Source organism: Oncorhynchus masou, chromosome 30, assembly GCF_036934945.1.
Source record: "Oncorhynchus masou masou isolate Uvic2021 chromosome 30, UVic_Omas_1.1, whole genome shotgun sequence".
Classification (NCBI taxonomy): Eukaryota; Metazoa; Chordata; class Actinopteri; order Salmoniformes; family Salmonidae; genus Oncorhynchus; species Oncorhynchus masou.
In genome coordinates this window covers 31,222,661-31,249,076 of record NC_088241.1, presented here as the reverse complement: position 1 = coordinate 31,249,076, position 26,416 = coordinate 31,222,661, and the positions used below count along the sequence as shown (strand labels likewise).

General features: G+C 42.0%; 1 protein-coding gene across 1 annotated transcript in view; it reads left to right on the top strand.

Annotated features, from left to right (window-relative positions):
- LOC135522520 (receptor-type tyrosine-protein phosphatase U-like) overlaps positions 1-26,416 on the top strand; it is a 320,589-nt gene that overhangs the window by 65,465 nt on the left and 228,708 nt on the right. The window contains exon 2 of the mRNA XM_064948847.1: positions 18,103-18,231. Coding sequence (XP_064804919.1) covers positions 18,103-18,231 — 129 coding nt within the window. The remainder of the gene's footprint in view (positions 1-18,102; positions 18,232-26,416) is intronic.

Below are 26,416 nucleotides of genomic sequence, written 5' to 3'. Positions count from 1 at the left end.
TTTATACTGATAACAGGTTCAAACAGGTGCCATTAATACAGGTAATGAGTGGAGGACAGAGGAGCCTCTTAAAGAAGAAGTTACAGGTCTGTGAGAGCCAGAAATCTTGCTTGTTTGTAGGTGACCAAATACTTATTTTCCACCATAATTTGCAAATAAGTTCATTAAAAATCCTACAATGTGATTTTCTGGATTTTTTTTCTCATTTTGTCTGTCACAGTTGAAGTATACCTATGATGAAAATTACAGGCCTCTCATCTTTTTAAGTGGGAGAACTTGCATAATTGGTGGTGACTAAATACTTTTTTGCCCCACTGTACACTGATGTATTTCTGTAGATATGTGGTAGTGGTTGAGTAGGGAGGGGCCTGAGGGCACACAGAGTGTTGTGACATCTGTGAATGTATTGTCATGTTTTTTTAAATGGTATAAACTGCCTTAATTTTGCTGGACCACCGGAAGATGGGGATCCATAATAAATACAAATAGCCCCTGGAGACCAGCGCTGACTCAGACTAGCTGACTTTTTATTATTATATTTGAACAAACCCTGCCCCAAATCAGCCACCGCAACTCCCCAGATTACTGTATGTTTGTCTGTTTTCCCTCACTTTTCAGTCTGGAGCTCATCGTGGTTGAAATGTAACCCTCCCTCTTACTGATGTGGAATGTTAACTGTCTGCAAAGTTCTGAAGCCTTAATGACAAAACAGGAAGGGGGATCACTCTGAGAGCTGGCATCTCTCAGCTCCACATCTTGCTCTTTCCATCTCCATTGTAAACCAAGCCCAGTTGTGGTGAAGCTTGCAGTGTTGTTTCACATTGAAGCTGTTGTGTCCTTTTTTGACTGGAACCAGACTAGACAGTTATTGCAACCCAGGAGCACCACCGTCTAGTGACTGGCTGAACACCTCCTTAGGTTTCAGGTCACATCTCTCTCAATCTCTCTTTCCCTTACTCTTTTAATTCTCTCTTTTTATCTCACTCTTTATTTCTCTTCACCCTCTATTTCTCTCTCCCTCCTTTTTCTCCTTACAGCTGTCTCACTACTTCAGTCCTATACTTTCTCCTCTGCTTTTCGCAGGCTTTTGCTTCTCTCTGGTTTCCACGCTCTTCCCCCGTGCTTAAATGACCTATTTCAATATATCAGCAGAAGTGGGGCGGGAGAGAAAAGGAGTGCAGAGAGATTGACAGGGGAGAGCATGTGCCAAGAAGCATTGTGACTCCTGGTGGCTTGTTTGGTGTCTGTGTGGTTGCGTCTCCAGCGAGGCAGCATATGTAAATAGATATTCATGTATGACTCCTTGGTGTCTGTGCCCATTTGTCCATCTCTGCCTGCATGTTTGTGCACCACGTCTACCACAAAGCATTCTCATTATATCTAGGCCATTGTATCAGGCCTCGGTGCCTCTCAATCAATGCACATGTACACACACAAACATGCGTGCACACACACACTCACAGCTACACACACACACTATCCAACGGTGTTAAAACACATTCAATTGGTTTCTTTTCTTTTGGCAGTCACCAAAAAGTGTCCCAAAAACTTTGATCCCTTTTTTGATATACTTCAGATATACTTCAAAGCATATAGGCTTTGAGAATGTTATTTATATAACTCGGTAAGTCAGTTAAGAACACATTCTTATGTACAATGACGGCCTACCGGTGAACAGTGGGTTAACTGCCTTGTTCAGGGGCAGAACGACAGATTTTTACCTTGTCAGCTCAGAGATTTGATCCAGCAACCTTTCGGTTACTGGCCCAACGCTCTAACCAGTTGGCCGCCCATGAGAAAGGCTGGACAGATGCATGAAACACACACGAACAGACAAACACAGGAACACGGCAGGAGACCTAAGCCCTCCCCTCTGTTTGCTTTCAGAAGAGAGGTCCAGAGAGATTGTCGTTGTTTCTGGGCTGACGGCTTGGTTCCAGCCGCAGTGAGATTAATTTTAACACAGAGGGACTGGGTTGGTGGCAGTTGCAGCAGTAAATGGGTCCATGGGTGACCACATTTAAAATACCCAAATGTGGGACAACATGGTCATTTTGCAGGACAGTGGAGCCTACACGAATTCAAAATGTTGGCAGCATCGCATGACAATCATTTGATCTCAATCTGTTTCATGGGAATATGCATTTATATCTTCTTCAATTACTTTTTTGTGAGCAGCCTTTGTTGGTCATAAGAAACTTCCTTCACCATGGAGTGGTGAAGGAGTTTAGTCCGCTAAGTGAATTAGCAGCAAATGTAATGTTGAATGAGCATGGATAGCCTCAAGTTTCCTGTAGGCCTATTTTGTTTAAATCCAAGCAAACTCTGCCTAGTGGCACGCTATTGAGTTTTGGGCGAAAACAAAAATAAAGTGACTAGTCAGCTAACCAACCTAAAATGAAATGACTAAGGTGGTATTTTTGGTGTAACAGTAGCGTTATACAATGCTGTTATATTTGGTTATGTAGAACCTGCTCCCACTCATGCACGTAGCCTACACGTTTGCTTTGCGCAAAAAAATGCTGATGCAGAAACGAGCGGCCATGTGTGGCTGTCTTATGAAAATATAGGAATATTTAGCCAAGGCAACATTTCTGGTTGGACTCAGGAAATGTAAAACACATTTTTTGGGGGATTGAGTGAAATAGTAGTGGACTAAACTCCACTCCATGTTGAAGGAAGTTTCTGATGACCAGGCTTTGTGGAATCTAGGTAAGACTACATCGATTCACCTAAGGTCAATACTTAATTTTTTATGAAACGCCTACCTTGTATCTATATTTGTACTCTGTAGTTGCGTGCCTTTCTTTGTTTGCTGAAATCCTATTTTTTTAATTAACGTTAATCAAATACAATCACTGACTGTTTGTTGCTCTAAGATAGCAACACAGTGTAAATGTGAATGTGCCAATTGAATTGCAACATGGAAACAGTCAGTGGTTGTATTTTAATGTTTATTGAAAAGTATATTTCAGCAAACAATGAAAGACACACCTAAATTATTGAAGCATTAACCTTGGGCAAATCACTAAGTGAAAGTAGTAGCAATTAAGATGTTGAATGAGCAACTAAGAGCATGGTAAATAGCCTCACAACCCCCGGCACGGGTATCTGTAGCAAGGCATTTTGCATTGCGGCACAGAGACAGCTGCACCTCTGGGGAGGCCCCATCCACAAAGTATCAAAGTAAAAAGTGGTGTTAGTAAAGGTATATTGTCCTGCTAATAGCCCATAATGGTGTCCGATACTTAAAATTGTACCAGCCTTTTAAGCATTCTAGTACAGTTAAATAGTTAACACACACACACACACAGGTCTAAGGCACTGCATCTCAGTGCAAGAGGAGTCACTACAGTCCCTGGTTCAAATCCAGGCTGTACCAGCGTCATCTGGGTCGTCATTGCAAATAAGAATTTGTTCTTAACTGACTTGCCTAGCTAAATAAAGGTTTTACACACACCACACTGACCAAAAAGTTATTTTGTTGGCATTTACATTTGTCCCCATTACATTAAAACATAATCAAAATCTATTTCTTCACTTATTCTGTGTCACTGTTCTCCCCTTGGATAACATGGGTGTGTGAGTGTGAGAAAGGAGTGCAAAGTAAGAGAGAGAGTGAAAGAGAAACATACACGTACAGTACTCTATACTGACCCCACCACTTTGTAGTCTATCGAGAATAAATGCTAGGGGTAGATATTCTGTTATGTAACCCTATTACTTGTCTTCTGTCGTGTTGCTTATGTGATTCGAGTGCCACTGCTATGACACAAGCAGGCTTGGTGGTGTGTCCAGTTAATGTTATGATGCTCTATTCAACTTCTTCTAGTCTTTCCCTCACTGTTGATGTCATCTCTTGCAAACAACATTAGCGGACCACTGACCACCTGCAGATGGGCGAAATCAAAAGAGGACAGAGCTAGGGCTATAATGTGTGTTGGACCTGCCACAGTGTTCTCAACCTTGTGTCCCTGCTCTTAGTGTTCTAAGATTCGCTCTGCTCCAGTTGTATTTCTCTCTGGCTCCCAGGAACAGCTGCCAGACATACATTTTAGCCAGGCATTGAGAGGCCTTCCTCCTGGGGTCCTTCCCTTCCCAGCATGAGTCTCAGCCTCAGGTCCTAATATACTGTCTCCTGTCACTGTGGATGCCAAATACCTTCCTCTGCATATAAATGAGCAAATTATCTTTTCAAATAGCCTTTGCAGGTGTCTGGTATCGTTCTCCACTTCAAAGAAAAGTTCAGCATAAAAATATAGTATGTGACAAAAAAAGGAAGCAGGTGTTGGAGCCCATGCGAGGCAACACCCATCGCATCTTGCTAATTACACTGATTTGCGTTATGTTCCATAAGATTGACTTTGCTATCAGGATCCACTTATAACTCTGTTCTTATCTCCTCTGGATTTAGAGAGATGCAAAGTGGCTCCTTCTCAAATTGGAAATTGACGGCATGCAGGGATGATGAGGAGAGGCAGCATAGCAATTGCAGCCTCTGGACGAAAAAACAACTCTCCAGATCAACTAAAAATAGACCTACTTGAAAAGGATGGGGAGGAAATGGGATAATTAATAGTAACTCATCAGTGGTGTTAACTGAGATTTCCTCTACCCTCCTCCACTTCCCTCCCTTCTTCCTCCCTCCATCCCCCTTACAAGAAGGAGGATGTGAAATATTTGATGCACTCCTCATTTCAAGTCCACATTTTGAGAGGAGAAAACCAAGCTTCCTGTGTTTTTTTTTTCACCTTGTTTAAAAAAAAAAAATCTGTCATGATAATAGCAGGAACAACTGTTATTAACCCAATGAATTTTGGACTTCTAAAGACAGTGTTTGAGCTACATGGCTCTACCATATACCAACCATTAGTCTGTGTGATTTAATGGGGGCTGAGCTAGAGAGATGTTTGTAAGACAAGGGTGGATAATAATGTCTGTAGAGTCCGAAGGGTTTGAGCTTCAAACTATTAAAAGCTATGTTTTGTTCTATGACGCTCACAATCTACATGAGGACACCGGGCGGACACCTAGTAAATGTCGTCTCTTATGGTCAATCTTCCAATGATATGCCTACAAATACGTCACAATGCTGCAGACACCTTGGGGAAACGACAGAAAGGGCAGACTTACTCCTCTCGCATTCACAGCCATATAAGGAGACAATGGAAAACAGAGCCTCAAAAATCCTGCTCATTTCCTGGATGCCGTCTCATCTTGGTTTTGCCTGAAGCTCACGTTCTAGGGCACGCACAGAAAATATCTTTGCAGTTCTGGAAACGTCAGAGTGTTTTCTTTCCAAAGCTACCAATTATATGCATAGTCGAGCATCTTTTTGTGACAAAATATCTTGTTTAAAACGGGAACGTTTTTCATCCAAAAATGAAATTGCGCCCCTAGAGTTTCAACAGGTTAAGCCATTTTGCCACAACTTTGGAAGCATGCTTGGGGTCATTTGGAAGACACATTTGCGACCAAGCTTTAATTTCCTGACTGATGTCTTGAGATGTGCTTCAGTATATACACATAATTTTCCCCCCTCATAATGCCATCTATTTTGTGAAGTGCTCCAGTCCCTCCTGCAGCAAAGCACCCCCACAACATGATGCTGCCACCCCCGTGCTTCACGGTTGGGATTGTGTTCTTCAGCTTGCAAGCCTCCCCTTTTTTCCTCCACACATAACGATGGTCATTATAGCCAAACAGATCTATTTTTGTTTCATCAGACCAAAGGACATTTCTCCTGAAAGTGTGATCTTTGTCCCCATGTGCAGTTGCTTGCAGTTGCTAACTGCAAGCAACTGTCTGGCTTTTTTTATGGCGGTTTTGGAGCAGTGACTTCTTCCTTGCTGAGCGGCCTTTCAGGTTATGTCGAAATAAGACTTGTTTTACAGTGTTTAAAGATACTTGTGTACCTGTTTCCTCCAGCTTCTTCACAAGGTCCTTTGCTGTTGTTCTGGGATGATTTGCACTTTTTGCACCAAAGTACGCTCATCTCTAGGAGACAGAACTCTTTCCTGAGCGGCATGACGGCTGCGTGGTCTCATGGTGTTTATACTTACGTACTATTATTTGTACAGATGAACGTGGTACCTTCAGACATTTGGAAATTGCTCCCGAGGATGATCAAGACTACAATTTTGTTTCTGAGGTTTTGGCTGATTTTCTTCCAAATTTCCCATGATGTCAAGCGAAGAGGCACTGAGTTTGAAGGTAGGCCTTGAAAGACATCCACAGGTACACCTCCAATTGACTGAAATTATATCAATTAGCCTATCAGAAGCTTCTAAAGCCATGACATAATTTTCTGGAATTTTCAAAGCTGTTTAAAGCCACAGTCAATTTAGTGTATGTACATTTCTGACCCACTGGAATTGTGATACAGTGAAATAATCTGTATGTAAACAATTGTTGGAAAGATTACTTGTCATGCACAAAGTAGATGTTCTAACCGACTTGCCAAAACTATAGTTTGTTAACAAGACATTTGTGGATTGGTTAAAAAATTGTTTTAATGAGTCAAACCTAAGTCTATGTAAATGTCCATCTTCTAAGTAATGGAATATAATTAAGAATATATAAATACATGGACAAGCAAAGTCATACCAGCATAGACTAAGATACAGTAGAATAGTATAGAATACAGTGTATATATACATATGAGATGAGTGATGTGCTAGAGTAGCCTCTAAGTAATTGCTATTTAACAGTCTGATGGCCTTGATGGTCTCTCGGTCCCAGCTTTGATGATAGCAGGGCTTGGGTGGTTGTTGTACTTGATGAGATTTTTTACCTTCCTGTGATATCGGGAACTGTAGGTTTCCTGGAGGGCAGATAGTTTTGATGCGTTGGGCAGACCGCACCACCTTCTGGAGAGCCCTGTGGTTGAGAGTGGTGCAGTTTCTATACCAGCGGTGATACAGCACAATAGGATACTTTCATCTGTAAAAGTTCGAGGGTTTTAGGTGCCAAGCCAAATTTCTTCAGCCTTCTGAGGTTGAAGAGGTGCTGTTGCGCCTTCTTCACCACTGTCTGTGTGGGTGGACCATTTCAGTTTGTCCGTGATGTGTACGCAGAGGAACTTGAAGCTTTCCACTTTCTCCACTACGGTCCCATCGACGTGGATAGGGAGTTGCTCCCTCTGCTGTTTCCTGAAGTCCACGATCATCTCCTTTGTTTTATTGACATTGAGTGAGAGTTGGCACCACACTCCCAGAGCCCTCACCTCCTCCCTATAGACTGTCTGGTCATTGTTGGCAATCAAGCCTGCTAATGTTGTGTCGTCTGCAAACTTGATGATTGAGTTGGAGGTGTGCTTGGCCACGCAGTCATGGGTGAACAGGGAGTACAGGAGTGGGCTGAGTACGCCCTCTTTTGGGGCCCCAGTGTTTAGGATCAGCGAAGTGGAGGTGTTGTTTCCTACCTTCACCACCTGGGGGCGGCCTGTCAGCAAGTCCAGGACCCAGTTGCATAGGGCGGGGTTCAGACCCAGGGCCTCGAGCTTGATGATGAGCTTGGAGGGTACTATGGTGTTGAATGCTGAGCTATAGTCAATGAAAAGCATTGTTACATGGGATAGGTGGGATAGGGCAGTGTGATAGGGTATTGTCTGTGGATCTAATGGGGCGATAAACAAATTGGAGTGGGTCTAAGGTGACAGGTAAGGTAGAGGTGACATGTAAGGTAGAGGTAATATGATCCTTGACGAGTCTCTCAAAGTACTTCACGATGACAGAAGTGAGTGCTACGGGGCGATAGTCATTTAGTTAATTTCCTTTCTTGGGTACAGGAACAGTGGTGGCCATCTTGAAGCATGTGGGGACAGCAGACTGGAATAGGGAGAGATTGAATATGTCCGTAAACACACCAGCTAGCTGGTCTACTCATGCTCTGGGGACACGGCTAGGGATGCCGTCTGGGCCAGCAGCCTTGCGAGGGTTAACACTCACGTCGGCCATGGAGAAGGAGAACTCACTATCCTTGGTAGCGGGCCGCGTCGATGAAAGTGAACAAAGAAGGGGTTCTTCTACATAGACTATTGTGATCTTCTATGAAGAAGAACCACTTCTAACGAAATCATACTGTAATAGCTCACATATTTACTGTCACAAACTCTGAACTCCGCACAATTGTCACCGACTAGTTGGAGATTCATTTTCCAGTGAGCAAACCATTTCTGTACTTAACAGTTATATAAATACATTTTTATTAGGTTTTTGCTTTGGCGGAACCATGTTTTTTTATTGATATTTGCAACTGTTTATGTCTAATTGTTTTGCATTCTTCTTGTAGCCCTGGTTGTCCTTAAAAGGAAATGGTAAACACTTAATTGTGAGGTTTACGCTGTCATGCGTATGAGTGTATCACAAACCTTCAGGGACTGAGGATGATTGGAGTTGTCTTTTAAACTGTTAAATGTTTTATTTAATGTAAAAGCAAATGGCCTCAGAGACTTCACAGCAGCACCTGAGGGCACCTAACCACAATAGCTTTCAATATGACTCTACACTGAGTGTACCAAACATTAAGAAGACTTTCCTAATATTGAGTGGCACCCCCCCAGCCTAAATTCGTTGGGACATGTCGAACGTTTTCCACCGGGATGCTTTCCCATGTTGACTCCAGTGAGTCCCACAGTTGGCTGGATGTCCTTTTGAACCATTTTTGATACACATGTGAAACTGTTGAGCGTGAAAAACCCGGCAGCATTGCAGTTCTTGACATACTCAAACTGGTGCACATACCCTGTTCAAAGGTGCTTTAATCTTCTGTTTTGCCCATTCACGATCTGAATGGCACACGTACACAATCAATGTCTCAATCGTCTCAAGGCTTAAAAATCCTTCTTTATCCTTTCCCCCCCCTTCATCTACACTGATTTGAAGTGGATGTAACAAGTGACAGAACATAATTGATCATAGCTTTTACCTGGATTCACCTGGTCAGTCTATGTCATGGAAAGACCAGGTGTTCCTAGTATATTGTACACTCAGTGTATACTATTCAACTCAGTGACAAAGAATGAGTGCAGTGGGGCAGCCTGTTGAGAGAATTTCCCATCCTCCTTATGAGGTTAGACTGAATTATTAATGCCCGGGGAGCCAGATACATTATTTAATGTTGTATGCAGTGGGGATGGATGTGTAAATAGCTTAATAATATGGACAATCTATTTTATGTAATGCAAATTAGACCAGCAACCTTGCCAACCACTATCCTCCTGTAACTGGTGTTACACAATAGACCATATCTGGATCCAGCTACATGGACCCCATATAGTGTTAAGATGTGTGCATGGGTAAGTGTCCCTATCCACGTAACAGTGAAGAAGGTATGAGAGATAAAAATAGGTATTTTGACAACCTTTAAGTCTCAATGAGAAGTAAAAATAAATCAGTAGGGACTGTGTTTTTTCCTGACCATCTGATCTGACCATGAAGGACTGGGAGAATAACATGTATGGAATGTCTCTCCACAGGTCTCTCAGAAGTGTGCTCAGGTTCTAATCGTGTGGACAGCTAGTTAGCATATCCTCATTTAATTTGTTTCCCAGGTGGCTTGGTGACGCCAGCATTTATTTTAATCAGTGGGGATTCATTACCCGTAGCACCTGTGAACTAGTTATAACTGAGGGCGTGTGCTGAGAGATGAGAGGGGCATGAAGGCTGAGCAAAAGTTTGTGAATTGGTTAGTTGCATATGAATTTTGTTTGGGCTTTGTGTGCGGATTTGTGTGTGCGTGCACGTGTGTGTGTGTGTGTGTAATTGGGTGGCGGTGGTGTTGATGTTAGGATCTGCTTTGGCACTTGGTTTGTTTTATATAACATAAGCAGCATTTTCTCCAAGACTCTATCCGAGCGGAAAGTGTCTGTCCCCTTAAATGAGCTAATGCATGCTACACCCTGAATACAGCATATGTAAATGGAGAGGATAATCAGAGATTCACTAGCAATGCCAACTGTGCATAGCAAACACCTCATTATGTGGTAAAGCAGGGGTGCCACAAAACAGATGAGCAAAGACATGTGAAGTCTAATTTGTGAAGCTACATATGACATTGAGAATAGACTGATCCAGAGAGACAGACAGCCCAATCCCTGATTTTGAATGCACATGTCAAAGGGGGAGCAAATTGTTGAACAAATTGCCCCCCTATGACATCTTTATTCAGTGACATTGTATCCTTGTGAGCTTCTGACAACTTTCTATTCTGTTGGCACCTTGCTCTTTTCTTTGGTAATACCCTGAGAGTCATGGCAACAGTACCAGTGGATTTGTGAAGTTATTATGATTACTGTGATGTTGAAGAGGTTGTCTTTTCATAAAGGGGATGCAGGTTAATGTATTCTCTTATAAATAGATAGTATTATAACTGTTACTGTAATTTAATTATACCAATGTGTTTTCATTAATTGAATTCCCTTAATCTATTTTATGAGAATTTGTAAGATTCTTGTTTGCATAAAATAGACGGAGACCAGTCTTATCAATAATAGGTAACAGAATTTATTCTCGGAGCGCGCTGCCACGTGACCACGAGCAACAGTTTATATACAATAACATGACGTTATTTCATTGCTTGTAAAACGAATCGCCTCCTCTCGACCGAGACAAAGGGAACTTTAAAAGTTAATTCTGACCCCCTAGCACATATACAGGACACACAACACAACTGAATTAACTTTTGACCCCTCACCATTATCGATCACCACTTAGCTGACAGTTCTAATTAACAGAAAATCTAGGAATGAATGCCTTATCTAAAACACCCCAGAGCTCAGTTTCGTCGGTTCACCCATAGGTTAACTACCTTATCTGTTTACTTAATCCACAAACCATTCCTTTCTTCCTAGTTGGAATGGTGTTCATTAACTTTAATTACTCCTTGTCCTTGTCACACAATCCCTTCTTATGAACTCATATTGTTAATCAGATATAATTCAACAGAGTACAAGTTTACTTAGTTACAGTTTCATTTAAAATAAGACTATTGTTCAGTCATTATACCATAATTTTCCTAACAATAACTTACACAGAAGACTAGTTCTGAGCATATTTGAGCAGGTAAGAATTTTAAGATACAAAAACAGAAAGTGTTCCATTTTATTTGAAGTTTAGAATGGTCATTTAGTTTTTCTAGGGCAGTGGTTACCAAACTGTGGGGCGCACAGTTTTTATTTTATTTTTTGTATTTTTTATTTTACTCTTGAAAGTTGTAATAGTAAAGGTGACATTTCAAAATTGTGTAGTGCATCATCAGTATTCCTCAGTCATTGCATACCTTAGAGAACTATTTATAACTAGTCAGAAATGGGACAGATCAACTAGCCCATGTCAGCTAGGTTTGTGAGCCCATAGATTTTGTAATAATGTTTGAGTCACTCAAATATCACATGAAGACACCCCAGTCCTGATGCTCCAGCTCTCGCCTGATGGGTCACTGTGGGGAGAAATCAGCATGCTTCATTTATAGCTCCAGTATGTCAGGTCCCATATCTTTGGTTGTTCTATTAGAAATAGATCCCTGTGCAGGACAATTAACCTCTGGCCCTCGCCATGTGGATCCCTTCAGTAACGGCTTAGCATGGGCCATAAATCAGCTCCCCGGGGTGAAGAAGAGGAGAAACCTAGCCCAACTCAACATTCATTACTCTGTTGGCTCTCTGGCTGGACTGCTATTACTCTCTGCTACCAATTACAATGCTATAGAGTTTCCAGTTTTAGCATATTATCATCGAAATGTAATGGAGGTTGGAGGAGGTGAGCAAGGCTGACTCCTGTGCGTTTGCGCTCCACTGAATAAATTGTCAGGCAGACGATTAGTCTGGCAGCTTAATACGGAATTCCTTAAGTCCACAGTACGTCTGCTATCTGTTCTTACAGGCTTGGAATGAACCATCTAGTTAGTAGACCAAACCTAGTTTTTTTTATGATTGCCTGTAACATTTGAACTTCCAGACAACAAAATTGCCAATGATCTGTAATGGTTTTGGTGTCCTCTTGTTCATCAGCTTTAAAATTGCTTTGAAGCTGACTGTAGTCCGTGCAGTTTAATGGCAAAATGGTCACATTTGAACCCTTGGCTTAATGGTGGATTAGAGTCCAGAATGATTGTTAATAAAGCAGTGGACCAGCAGGGTGACCTTGAGGGTCTGGGTCTTGTCATCCCCATCAGTAGCCCCGATGCGTCTCTAGGCTCTCACTGTCGCGCTCCAACTCTGACTGGGGGAATCAGTGGCTGCCCACTTCTAGCCTGTAATTTTCACAACACTGGGCTAATGTGTGAGATGGCAACAGATGCTGCGAGAGGAGACGGAAGCAAATTATGCCCAAGGGCCTTAAAAGCCATGGCTATTAAATATAATTTGGAAATATGTTGCTTTTTGTTATGTGGAATGTAGCATGTTGTGATGTATTACAGTACAATAATAACCACAGTCCCCTGGTTGCCATCCCTCTCTCCCTCCCCAACATTATTAGTATGTGTGTTTATGTGGCTGTGTTTAGGGGATGTGCGCTGTAGTTTGTTTGTGTTTTATGGGAAGGGGAATTCTTTACAAAAGCAGGGGGCCATCACTGCCTTTGCCAGGGTGTGTGTGTGTGTGTGTGTGTGTTGCAAGGTTTGTGTTTTTATATTTGTTTTTATTTCTATTAGTTTAAAGTTTCTTGTTTTGGTTAGTTTTCCAATCCATTTTACTCATTTTTATTTAGCTAAAGTTTTATAAAAACATTTATTTCATTTTCATATTATTTAGTTTTGGTGTGTGGGACAGAAAGTAGCATATGCATGGGAGGCTAGGAGACATTTATGTATTTTTATAGTTTTTGTGTTTTGGGGGATGTCAGTTCTTTCCAATGTGGGGTAGTAATGCATAAGGTGCTCAAATCAAAGTTTATTTGTCACGTGCGCCGAATACAACCTTACAGTGAAATGCTTACTTACAGGCTCTAACCAATAGTGTGAAAAAAAGTGTGTGTGTGGTTAAGTAAAGAAATAAAACAACAGTAAAAAGACATTTGAAAGTGTAGCAAGGCTATATACAGACACCGGTTAGTCAGGCTTATTGAGGTAGTATGTACATGTAGGTATGGTTAAAGTGACTGCATATATGATGAACAGAGAGTAGCAGAAGCGTAAAAAGAGGGGGTGGCGGGTGGTAGGACACAATGCAGATAGCCCGGATAGCCAATGTGCGGGAGCACTGGTTGGTCGGGCCAATTGAGGTAGTGTGTACATGAAGGTATAGTTAAAGTGACTATGCATATAAGATAAACAGAGAGTAGCAGCAGTGTAAAAGAGGGGGGGGGGGCACAATGCAAATAGTCCAGCTAACCATTTGTGTTGCTACCTACCCTCATCACCTGTTGACTTGTTTAAAGGTCTTACTCACTTCGGCTACGGAGCGCATGATCACACAGTCGTCCAGAACAGCTGATGCTCTCATGCATGCCTCAGTGTTGCTTGCCTCAAAGCGAGCATAGAAGTGATTTAGCTCGTCTGGTAGGCTCGTGTCACTGGGCAGATTGCAGGTGTGCTTCCCTTTGTAGTCTGTATTAGTTTGCAATCCCTGCCACATCCGAGGAGCGCCGGAGACGGTGTAGAATGATTCAATCTTAGCCCTGTATTGACGCGTTGCCTGTTTGATGGTTTGTCGCAGGGCATAGCGGGATTTCTTGTAAGCTTACGGGTTAGAGTCCCGCACCTTGAAAGCTGCAGCTCTACCCTTTAGCTCTGTGCGAATGTTGCCTATAATCCATGGCTGTTGGGGTATGTACGTACAGTCACTGTGGGGACGACGTCCTCAATGGACTTTTTGATAATGCCAGTGACTGATGTGGTGTATTCCTTAATGTCATCGGAATAATCCCGGAACATGTTCCAGTCTGTGATAGCAAAACAGTCCTGTAGTTTAGCATCTGCTTCATCTGACCACTTTTTTATAGACCAAGTCACTGGTGCTTCCTGCTTAAATTTTTGCTTTTAAGCAGGAAACAGGAGGATGGAGTTGTGGTTGGATTTACCAAATGGAGGGCGAGGGAGAGCTTTGTACGCGTCTGTGTGTGGAGTACAGTTGATCTAGAATTTATTTCCCCTCTGGTTGCACATTTAACATGTTGATAGAGATTTGGTAGAACTGATTTAAGTTTCCCTGCATTAAAGTCTCCGGCCACTAGGAGTGCCGCCTCTGGGTGAATGGTTTCCTGTTTGCTTATTTCCTTATACAACTGACTGAGTGCGGTCTTAGTGCCAGCATCTGTTTGTGGTGGTAAATAAACAGCCATAAAAAGTATAGCTGAGAAACTCTCTAGGCAAGAAGTGTGGCCTGCAATTTATCACAATATTCTCTACTTCAGGCGAGCAAAATCTAGAGACTTCCTTAGATTTCGTGCACCAGCTGTTGTTTAAAAATATGCACAGACCGCCCCCCACCTTGTCTTACTGGAGTGTGCTGTTTTATCCTGCCGGTGCTGCGTATATCTCGCTAGCTGAATATCCATGTCGTCATTCAGCCACAATTCTGTGAAACATGGGATATTACAGTTTTTGCTGTCCCGTTGGTAGGATATTCGTGATCGTACCTCGTCTAGTTTATTGTCCAATGATTGCACGTTGGCGAGTAATATTAGCAGCTTTCCTACTTGCCTTCTGCGGGTCCTGACGAGGCATCTGGCTGTTCATCTTCTGCATCGTTTCCTTTTGCGGATATTTGGGATGTCTGCCCTATGGGGTGTTTGGAAAATATTGTGAGTCCTGCTTGTTGTTGAAAAAGTTTTTGTCTAATCCGAGGTGAGTGATCGCTGTCCTGATACCCAGAGGCTATTTTCTGCCGTAAGACACGGTTGCAGAAACATTATGTACAAAATAATTGACAAATATCGCGAAAAGAACACATAATAGCACAATTGCACAATTGGTTAGGAGACCGTAAAACAGCGGCCATCTCCTCCGGCGCCATCTTGTTGCCTGGATCAGGTCATAGTTTAGGTGTTTAAAAGTAGACTCAGCAAGATGATGTAGATGCACATAGTAAACAGTAGTAGTGGGTCAATTTCCCAACAACCAGGAGCGTTTGTTCCATTGTTGTGGTCCTGTAGACTGCACGTTGTAGCAGTGTAAAGTGCACCCCATGCACATGCGCAGATACTTCTGTGTGAGAGAAAAGTCTTGCATCATGCTCATCTCAATGGTATGAGCATCTCAAGGGGCAATTTTAAGCCGGTGACTTTTGCCATTCAAAGTGTGTCGCATTCTGAGAATGAAAATTGTCTGATTTGCACCTACATGCCAACTGCATGAACTTTACAACAATCCTGTGATCAAAGGTCATGATGTGTTGCCTGCAGTCAATTGCAAGTTTATGCAGTTGCTCTTCCCCAACCTCTTCCTGCAGCCATCACCTGCATTGTGGGAGGCTCTATTGTCAACCAACCATTAGGGTGTGTTTGTTTGACTCACGAGAAAGTGAACAAAGACATGACTGAAACAGGAACCAATTAGCTGCGATTTACAGTGCCTTCAGAAATGATTCAGACCCCTTGTCTTTTTTCACATTTTGTTACATTACAGCTTTATTCAAAAATGGATTCAATAGTTTTTTCCCTCATCAATCTACGCACAATAACCCACACTGATAAAGCCAAAACAGCTTTTTAGAAATTTTTGCTAATTCATTAAAATAAAAAAAAACGGAAATATCTAATTTACATAAGTATTCAGACCCTTTTTTCAGTACTTTGTTGAAGCACCTTTGGCAGAGATTACAGCATCGAGTCTTCATGACGCTGCAAGCTTGGCACACCTGTATTTACGGAGTTGCTCCCATTCTTCTCTGCAGATCCTCTCAAGCCCTGTCAGGTTGGATGGGGAGCGTTTCTGCACAGCTATTTTCAGGTCTCTCCAGAGATGTTCGATTGGGTTCATGTCCGGGCTCTGGTTGGGCCACTCAAGGACATTCAGAGACTTGTTCCGAAGCCACGCTCCATAGTATTGGCTGTGTGCTTAGGGTCATTGTCCTTTTGCAAGGAGAACCTTTGCCCCAGTCTGAGATCCTGTGCGCTCTGGAGAAGGTTTTCATCAAGGATCCCTCTCTATACTTTTCTCTGTTCATCTTTCTCTCCATCCTGACTAGTCTCCCAGTCCCTGCCACTGAATAACATCCCCACAGCATGATGCTGCCACCCCAATGCTTCACCGTAGGGATGGTGCCAGGTTTCCTCCAGACGTGACACTTGGTATTCAGGCCAAAGATTTCAATCTTGGTTTCATCAGACCAGAGAATCTTGTTTGCTTTTTGGCAAACTCCATGCGGAGTTGTCAAGCTGTCATGTGCCTTTTTACTGAGGTGTGCCTTCCGTCTGGCCACTCTACCATAAAGGCCTGATTGGTGGAGTGCTGCAGAGATGGTTGTCCTTCTGGAAGGTTCTCCCATCTCCACAGAGGAACTCAGCTCTGTCAGAGTGATTATCTTGTTCTTGGTCACCTCCCTGACCAAGGCCCTTCTCCCCAGATTGCTCAGAAGCCAGCTCTAGGAAGAGTCTTGGTGGTTCCAAACGTATCCATTTAAGAATGATAGAGGGCACTGTGTTCTTGGGGACCTTCAATACTGCAGACATTTTTTGATAACCTTCCCCAGATCTGTGCCTCAACACAATCCTGTCTCGAACATCTACGGACAATTTATTTAACCTGATAGCTTGGTTTTTGCTCCGACATGCACTGTCAACAGTGGAGCCTTATATAGACAGGTGGGTGCCTTTCCAAATCATGTTAAATCAATTGAATTTACCACAGGTGAACTCCAATCAATTTGTAGAAACATTTCAATGATGATCAGTGGAAACAGGATGCACCTGAGCTCAATATATAGTCTCATAGTGAAGTGTCTGAATACTTATGTAAAAAAAATATATTTGTTTTTATTTGTATACATTTTACAAACATTTCTAAACCTGTTTTCTCTTTTCCATCATGGGATATGGTTTGTAGATTGCTGTGGATTATTATTATTTTAATCAATTGTAGAATAAGGCTGTAACGTAACAAAATGGAATATTTTCCAAAGGCACTGTATATGTACAATGCATATATATATATATATATATATATATATATATATATATATATATATATGTATATGTGTATATATATATATATATATATATATATATATATATATATATATATATGTGTATATATGTATATGTGTATATATATATATATATATATATATATATATATATATATGTGTATGTGTGTGTGTGTGTGTATATATATATGCATTGTACATATACAGTGCATACATACATACATACATACATACATGTGTGTATTTATATATATATATATACATGTGTGTGTATATACATACATACATACATACATACATACATACATACATGCATACATGCATGCATGCATGCATACATTTGATATTCAGACATTATAAACAATGGCAACACTGCCATGTTGATCTTAGCCTTGCTGTTGGAAAACCACATTAGTGTCTGACTTTCAGTAGATGCACCTACCCCAACTTGTCGTCTACAGTCAGTTGATTTAGCCTTACCACTCAAACGCGCCCGCATCTGCGGTGCTCTTCATGGCAAAGTCATAAATAATGGTTTCAGTATAGTTAGTTTTTCAAACGGGCTTGTTAATTATTTAATTTAACTTTACTAGTAATAGAAAGAGGATCAGAGGGATATCGCGGTGAAATATCGTAGCCCAAATGAGCCAGTACACAACAACACTGTAATAATAACTACTGATAGTGGAACGTTTCTGAAGTGAAGGCAGGTGTTGTTGGGGATTGATGGTGGGTTCTCACCTCCTGCAACAATCCCCTTATTCTCTATGGAGCTTCATGTTATCATCAGGAAAATACAAATCAGATGCAATTACTGATTTATGGTGGCCATGGCTGAACTGTGAACTGTGTCCATTTTGGGCTTAAATCTTTTCAATCCTAGGAAATCTAATTAAATGTGATTATGTGCAGTCCATAAAAAATATAATTAATTAATCCCTTGATATTGAATGCCATTTACTTCATCATGTGTGACCTCCCACTTAATGTCATCTCCTTCTCTCTCTCCTCAGCAGCAGGCTGCACCTTTGACGAGGATTCTGAGCCCAGTCTGTGTGACTTCACCCAAGGGGAGGAGGATGACTTTGACTGGCAGCTCTTCAGGACACACAACTCACCCTACGCCTCTTCTGACCTCCTGCGTGGTGAGTTCCTGCTCTTATTAAGCTTCAGAGTATTGAAGTATTCTCAGGTGCTAACCTGGTATCCACTATGGTATCCAATGCAAGTATCACTTTCACTTTGTGGATGGGGTATCTGTATCAGCAAGTATAAGAAACAAGGACTGGGGGGTGAGACATCTCAGGTCTTAATGTGTGATGTTTTCCTCCCTGGAATACAATCCTTAGATTATCAGTGTGCTAGCCAACAACACTGCCTTTCTAAGCAGACAGTGCCTGCTCTTCTTAGGTGCATGTTTGTTCAAATGAGATGCTGAAGCTGTCCAGAAGCTGTGGATGTTTTGGAAAAACTCCAAAATGTGGAAGCCTGCCTAGGATTATTAAAACCTCTTAGAGCTCCCCCCCTACTTTGTGCAATTTCCACCTGAAGACATAACCAAATCTAACAGCCTGTAGCTCAGGCACAGAACCAAGGAAATGCATATTCTTGATACCATTTCAAAGAAAACACTCTGAAGTTTGTGTAAATGTGAATTGAATGTAGGAGAATATAACACAATAGATCTGGTTTTGATAAAACAATGAAAAAAACGATACGTCCTCTATCAAATCAAATCAATTTATATAACCCCAGCTTAAAACCCCAACCGCAAGCAATGCAGGTGTAGAACCACGGTGGCTAGGAAAAACTCCCTAGAAAGGCAAAAACCTAGGAAGAAACCTAGAGAGGAACCAGGCTATGAGGGGTGGCCAGTCCTCTTCTGGCTGTGCCAGGTGGAGATCACACTGGTTGTAGAGGGTGCAACAGGACAGCACCTCAAGAGTAAAAATGAACAGTTTAGGGTTCCATAGCTGCAGGCAGAACAGTTGAAACTGGAACAGCGCTAAGGCCAGGTGGACTGGGGTCAGCAAGGAGTCATCATGCCAGGTAGTCCTGACGCATGGTCCTAGGGCTCAGGTCCTCCTGAGAGAGAAAGAGAATTAGAGAGCATACTTAAATTCACACAGGACACCGGATAAGACTCCCATTCGGAGTCAGTGTCACTGTGAAAGAAAATGTTAAGTTAGAATAGTTTCACATATGAGCCCTGTATCAACAGGTATAATAAACAGATACAGTGCCTTGCGAAAGTATTCGGCCCCCTTGAACTTTGCGACTTTTTGCCACATTTCAGGCTTCAAACATAAAGATATAAAATTGTATTTTTTTTGTGAAGAATCAACAACAAGTGGGACACAATCATGAAGTGGAACGACATTTATTGGATATTTCAAACTTTTTTAAACAAATCAAAAACTGAAAAATTGGGCGTGCAAAATTATTCAGCCCCCTTAAGTTAATACTTTGTAGCACCACCTTTTGCTGCGATTTTACAGCTGTAAGTCGCTTGGGGTATGTCTCTATCAGTTTTGCACATCGAGAGACTGAAATTTTTTCCCATTCCTCCTTGCAAAACAGCTCGAGCTCAGTGAGGTTGGATGGAGAGCATTTGTGAACAGCAGTTTTCAGTTCTTTCCACAGATTCTCGTTTTATATCTTTATGTTTGAAGCCTGAAATGTGGCAAAAGGTCGCAAAGTTCAAGGGGGCCGAATACTTTCGCAAGGCACTGTATATACACTGCTCTAAAAAATAAAGGGAACACTAAAATAACACATCCTAGATCTGAATGAATGAAATATTCTTATTGAATACTTTTTTAATTACGTAGTTGAATGTGCTGACATCAAAATCACACAAAAATTATCAATGGAAATCAAATTTATCAACCCATGGAGGTCTGGATTTGGAGTCACACACAAAATTAAAGTGGAAAACCACACTAACGGCTGATCCAACTTTGATGCAATGTCCTTAAAACAGGTCTAAATGAGGCTCAGTAGTGTGTGTGGCCTCCACGTGCCTGTATGACCTCCCTACAACGCCTGGGCATGCTCCTGATGAGGTGGCGGATGGTCTCCTGAGGGATCTCCTCCCAGACCTGGACTAAAGCATCTGCCAACTCCTGGACAGTCTGTGGGGCAACGTGGCATTAGTGGATGGAGCGAGACATGATGTCCCAGATGTGCTCAATTGGATTCAGGTCTGGGGAATGGTGGGGCCAGTCCATAGCATCAATGCCTTCCTCTTGCAGGAACTGCTGACACACTGCAGCCACATGAAGTCTAGCATTGTCTTGCATTAGGAGGAACCCAGGGCCTACCGCACCAGCATATGGTCTCACAAGGGGTCTGAGGATCTCATCTCAGTACCTAATGGCAGTCAGGCTACCTCTGGTGAGCACATGGAGGGCTGTGCGGCCCCCCAAAGAAATGCCATGTTTAAGTGTTCCCTTTATTTTTTGAGCAGTGTATATAGAGAGTACAGGGAACATAAGGTTGAATACATTATTATGACCTGCTCGATCTGCTGTCTCTTTTTATATTATGACATTTCAACTAGATCTACTGTCTCTTATATTATGACAGACCAGCTCGATCTACTGTCTTTATTATATTACAACAGACCAGCTGTATCTACTGTCTCTATTTCACTTTGGCCATTGTTGTGTGGGCCTGCCCTCCCCTCAACAGCTTCAAATAGGCTATTTCATGTGGGTTGGGGTGGGGCGGCAGACACACGCATCTCACATTTCATGACATTACATGTTTATATATTGCTTCTAAAATAAATAAAAAAATCACTAATAATATTTTATATTATTCATTTCAAACAAGGACATTAGCATGATAAGAATTTACCAGTTCAAAACGATGTCCTTTCCCGTTCAAAAAATATTCCTCCACAATCTCTAAATGAATCGTCCTACAACAATCTCTGTCTCACCTTCCCAATCAATTTATTCTAAAATTGTGTGTACATCTGTATATCTAGACTTAGATTGAGCTTTCCCTGACTTAGTCACCATAATGATTGATATATAAACAGCTAAATCTGCGCGTTTACCAAACAATGCAGTGCATAATATGTGTTTCTCCTTCCGGTATGAAACTGAAGCGAATGACTCCCTTTACGCTGGAGCTTACTACATGGGTTGGTCTTGCAACACATAAACATGGCCTATTGCCATTTAGCTCAGCTCATTGGCTATCTACCCAGCTTGATTTCAAGAAGATCAGTGGTCATTTGGTTAAGACAGTCAATCAATGAAACAGTGGGCAAATCATTGGTGCACAATGATGTCATGACTTGTTGTATTCAAATCGGTTTCTTTCAGTCAATACCTCCCGTGAAATGGCCCATCACGTTTGATTGTGTTACAAACAAACCAGTTGATTGCAGTGAAACCAAACATGACTGGAAAAGTCACGTTCTGTGTGGGTTATTTACCTGGAATGTGTCGTCGAAAATGGAATGAGACGGAATTCACGACACAAGCGGTTCACAAAATGTTTCGTGTTAGGCTATAAAAACAGATTTTATCAAACAAAAGATCATTCATCGTGTATCAATGAGCATTGGAATTGCAAACAGACGAAGATCGTCAAAGGTAAACTATTTATTTTAATGCAGTTTGTGAATATGTTACGCCTGTGCTGGTTAAAATTGTTGTTTTTTATGGGGCTCTATACTCAGATAATCGCATCGTATTCTTTCGCAGTAAATATTTTTTTAAATCTGACAACGCAGTTGGATTAGCAAGGTTCTAGTCTTTCGATACATGTGAGACACTTGTATTTTCATTAATGTTTAATATGTCTATTTATGTAGCGATCACCGTATGTTGTGGAATTTCAGCCCGCTAGTGGGTTCCGTGCGCAGAGTGGTTAATGGGATTCAGCGTGCATGGGTGTGGCGTCGAGCGGCGTGTGGCCGTATGCAAATCAACTATGAAATGTCCAGCATGTCTTTAATCAAGCGGTCATATCCCACAGTGGTGTATATTCCCCTACTAACCCGTGGGATAACTCTTATGTTAACCAGGTTTGCAGGGCAGAAACTGCCAGAAATGTACAGTTTCATGCGTCTCTGCTGGATGCTGCCACATGGAGAATGGAACTGCATGCGTACTTCATAAAATGCACAGATCATCCGACCCCCACATTAACAAGGACCTTGGGGGAACAGACAGAAAGAGAGGGTGGAGGTTACAGTATTTACAGCAGTGCTATTGACGCTTATGGGCAAGGTTGCAGCTCTTCAAGCCGACTGCCTGAGAGGAGTGATTAGACCACTGACCTTTGTCTCTGTCTCAGTCAATCAATCAGTCAACCAATGATGTCTCACCGTGTGAGAAGTGTGGCAGGAACGTTGTGCAATGTGTAGAGAATTGTATGGAGTCATTTAAAAAAAAAATGAAAATGAAAAAAAGTTAGAGATGCAAAATAAACTTGAAAGATACCCCCCAAGACATCATAATTACATAATAGAATAGGACAAATGGTTGGCTGATACCAAAATGGATATTAAGAAAGATAACCTAAGCTGTGCTGAGACAGACAACACAATGATAAGACTCACTACAATCAAGCGAATAGAATAATAGGACATTTATTAACCACATTCCTGTAAAGCTTAGAGAGGATCTCATGTCAAATACTGTTAAAGTAATATGGCTATCACCTTTGATGATACAGTGGTAGCAATATATGGTTATACAATTTACCGAAAAGACACATGCCAATGGAGGCACTGTTGTGGTCTATATAAAGAACCATATTCCTGTAAAGCTTCGAGACAATATAATGTTAAATACTGGCTACAGGTTCATCTGCCTCACCTAAAGGCCATTCTTGTGGGAAGCTGCTATAGACCACCAAGTGCTAACAGTCAGTATCTGGATAACATGTGTGAAATGCTTGATCATGTATGTGATATCAACAGAGAGGTATATTTTCTGGGTGAGTTAAATATTGACTGGCTTTCATCAAGCTGCCCACTCAAGAAAAAGCTTAAAACTGTAACCAGTGCTTGCAACCTGGTTCAGGTTATCAGTCAACCTACCAGGGTACTTGCAAACAGTACAGGAATGAGAGTTCAAAAGAGGTCATACAAGACGTTTTGTAGTTATTCCTATGTTATTGATGTAAAGAATATATGTTGGTCCGTGGTGTGTAATGATGAGAAAGAGACACTACACTTGACACATTTATGAAATTGCTTATTCCAGCTGCTAATAAGCATGCACCCATTAAGAAAATGACTGTAAAAACTGTTAAATCCCCGTGGATTGATGAGGAATTGAAAAATTGTATGGACGAGAAGGATGAGGCAAAAGGAATGGCAAATAAGTCTGCACAACCTGTTAGCAAATGTATTGCAAATTGAGAAATAATGTGACTAAACTGAATAAAAAGAAGAAGAAACTATACTATGAAACTATCATGGTTCGGGTATGACCCAGGTGCAGACAGTGTCGAAGTAACAAATGTTTATTTCTAGTACAGAGGCAGGCAAACGACAGGTCAAGGGCAGGCAGAGGTCAGAAATCCAGAAAGGGTCCAACAGGTCCGGAACGGCAGGCAGTCTCAGGTTCAGGGCAGTTTGAAAGGACAAAACTGGGAGGAACAAGAACAGACAGGAGCTAGGGGACAAACGGGGACAAAGAATGTGTGTGCCCACAGGCTTGGAGGGAAGCACAAGTCATTCCGCTACCTAAGTATAGTAAATCCCCCTTTAATGGCTCAAATAGCTGACCAATCAGCCTGTTACCGACCCTTAGTAAACTTCTGGAACAAACTTTCAGCATGGATATAGAGACAGACTTTCAACAAGCACAGCACTTACACAAATGACTAATTGGCTGAGAAAAATTGATGAGAAAAAGATTGAGGGGGCTGTTTTGTTAGACTTTAGTGCAACCTTTGACATTATCAATCATAGTCTACTGCTGGAAAAACGTTTGTGTTATGGCTCCCCCTGCTATATTGTGGATAAAGAGTTACCTGTCTAACAGAACACAGAGTGGGTTCTTTAATGGAAGCCTCTCCAACATAATTCAGGTAGAATCAGGAATTCCCTGATTAGATTAGAATCAATTCCCTGCAGTTGTCTAGGCCCATTTACTATTTTCAATCTCTACTAATGAATTGCCACTGGCTTTGAGGAAAGCCAGTGTCCATGTATGCATACAACTCAACACTATACATGTCAGCTACTACAGCAACTGAAATGAATGCAACACTTAAAGAGCTTCAGTTAGTTTCAGAGTGGCTGGCAAGGAATAAGTTAGTCCTAAATATTTCTAAAACTAAAAGCATTGTATTTGGGACAAATCATTCACTTAACCCTAAACCTCAGCTAAATCTTGTAATAAATAATGTGTAAGTTGAGTAAGTTGAGGTGACTAAACTGCTTGGAGTTACCCTGGTTTGTAAACTATTATGGTCGAAACATTTTGCTACCCCCCCCCCCCCCCATCTTGGCTACTGTTGTATGTCCATGACAGGGCGCTGCTCTACCTTCTTGACAGCACTGTCAACAAGACAGATTCTACAGGCCCTAGTTTTTTTTCGCACCTGGACTACTGTTCAGTCATGTGGTCAGGTGCCACAAAAAAGGACTTAGGAAAATTGCGATTGGTTCAGAACAGGGCAGCACGGCTGGCCCTTGGATGTACACAGATATCTTATATTAATAATATGCATGTCAATCTCTCCTGGCTGAAAGTGGAGGAAAGTTTGACTTCATCATTGCTTGTATTTAAATGCACCCAGGAATGCACCCATGCATACCCCACAAGACATGCCACAAGACTATGGTAGGCTCAGAGTACTACATAAAGCCATGAGATTGAACTCTATTCCACATCAAGTAACTCATGCAAGTAGTAAAATTAGATTTAAAAAAACCTTATGGAACAGCAGAGACTGTGAAGCAATACAAACATAGGCGCACACACAAACACGATAACATGTGCACTATACACAAATGTACACATGGATTTTGTACTGGGTATATATGTGGTAGTGGTGGAGTAGGGGCCTGAGGGCACACAATCTGTGAATGTATTGTGATGTTTTCAAAATTGTGTAAACTGCCTGAATTTTGCTCGACTCCAGAAAGAGTAGCTGCTGCCTTGGCTAATGGGGCTCAATAATAAATACAAATACAAAACTTATCATCCCCATTCTAGTCATTTGCTGCCATCAAATCACATGTATTTATAAAGACCTTCTTACATCAGCTGATATCTCAAAGTGCTGTACAGAAACCCAGCCTAAAACGCAAGCAATGCAGCTGTAGAAGCACCGTGGCTAGGGAAAACTAGCTAGAAAGGCCAGAAGCTAGGAAGAAACCGAGAGGAGCCAGTCGATGAGAGGTGGCCAGTCCTCTTCTGGCTGTGCCGGGTGGAGATTTTAACAGAACATGGCCAAGATGTTCAAATGTTCGTAGATGACAAGCCGGGTCAAATAATAATAATCACAGTGGTTGTCGAGGGTGCAACAGGTCAGCACCTCAGGAGTAAATGTCAATTGGCTTTTCATAGCCGATTATTGAGAGTATCTCTACCACTCCTGCTGTCTCTAGAGAGTTGAAAACAGTATGTCTGGGACAAGTAGCACATCTGGTGAACAGGTCAGGGTTCCATAGCTGCAGGTAGAACAGTGGAGCAGCAGAACAACTGGAGCAGCAGCACGGCCAGGTGGACTGGGGACAGCAAGAAGTCATCAGGCCAGGTAGTCCTGAGGCATGGTCCTAGCGCTCAGGTCCTCCGAAAGAAGAAATTAAATAATGAGAGAAGGAAAGAGAGAGTTAGAGAGAGCATACTTAAACTGGATAAGACAGGAGAAATACTCCAGATATAACAGACTGACCCTAGCCCCCCGACACAAACTACTGCAGTATAAATACTGGAGGCAGAGACAGGAGGGGTCAGGAGACACTGTGGCCCCATCGGAATAGACCCCCGGACAGGGCCAAACAGGAAGGATATAACCCCACCCACTTTGCCAAAGCACAGCCCCCACACCACTAGAGGGATATCTTCAACCACCAACTTACCATCCTGAGACAAGGCACAGTGTAGCTCACAAAGTTCTCTGCCACGGCACTACCAAAGGGGGGGAGCCAACCCAGACGGGAAGATCACGTCAGTGACTCAACACACTCAAGTGATGCACCCCTCCTAGGGACGGCATGGAAGAGCACCAGTAAGCCAGTGACTCAGCCCCTGTAATAGGGTTAGAGGCAGAGCATCCCAGTGGAGAGAGGGGAACCGGCCAGGCAGAGACCGCAAGAGCAGTTCATTGCTCCAGTGCCTTTCTGTT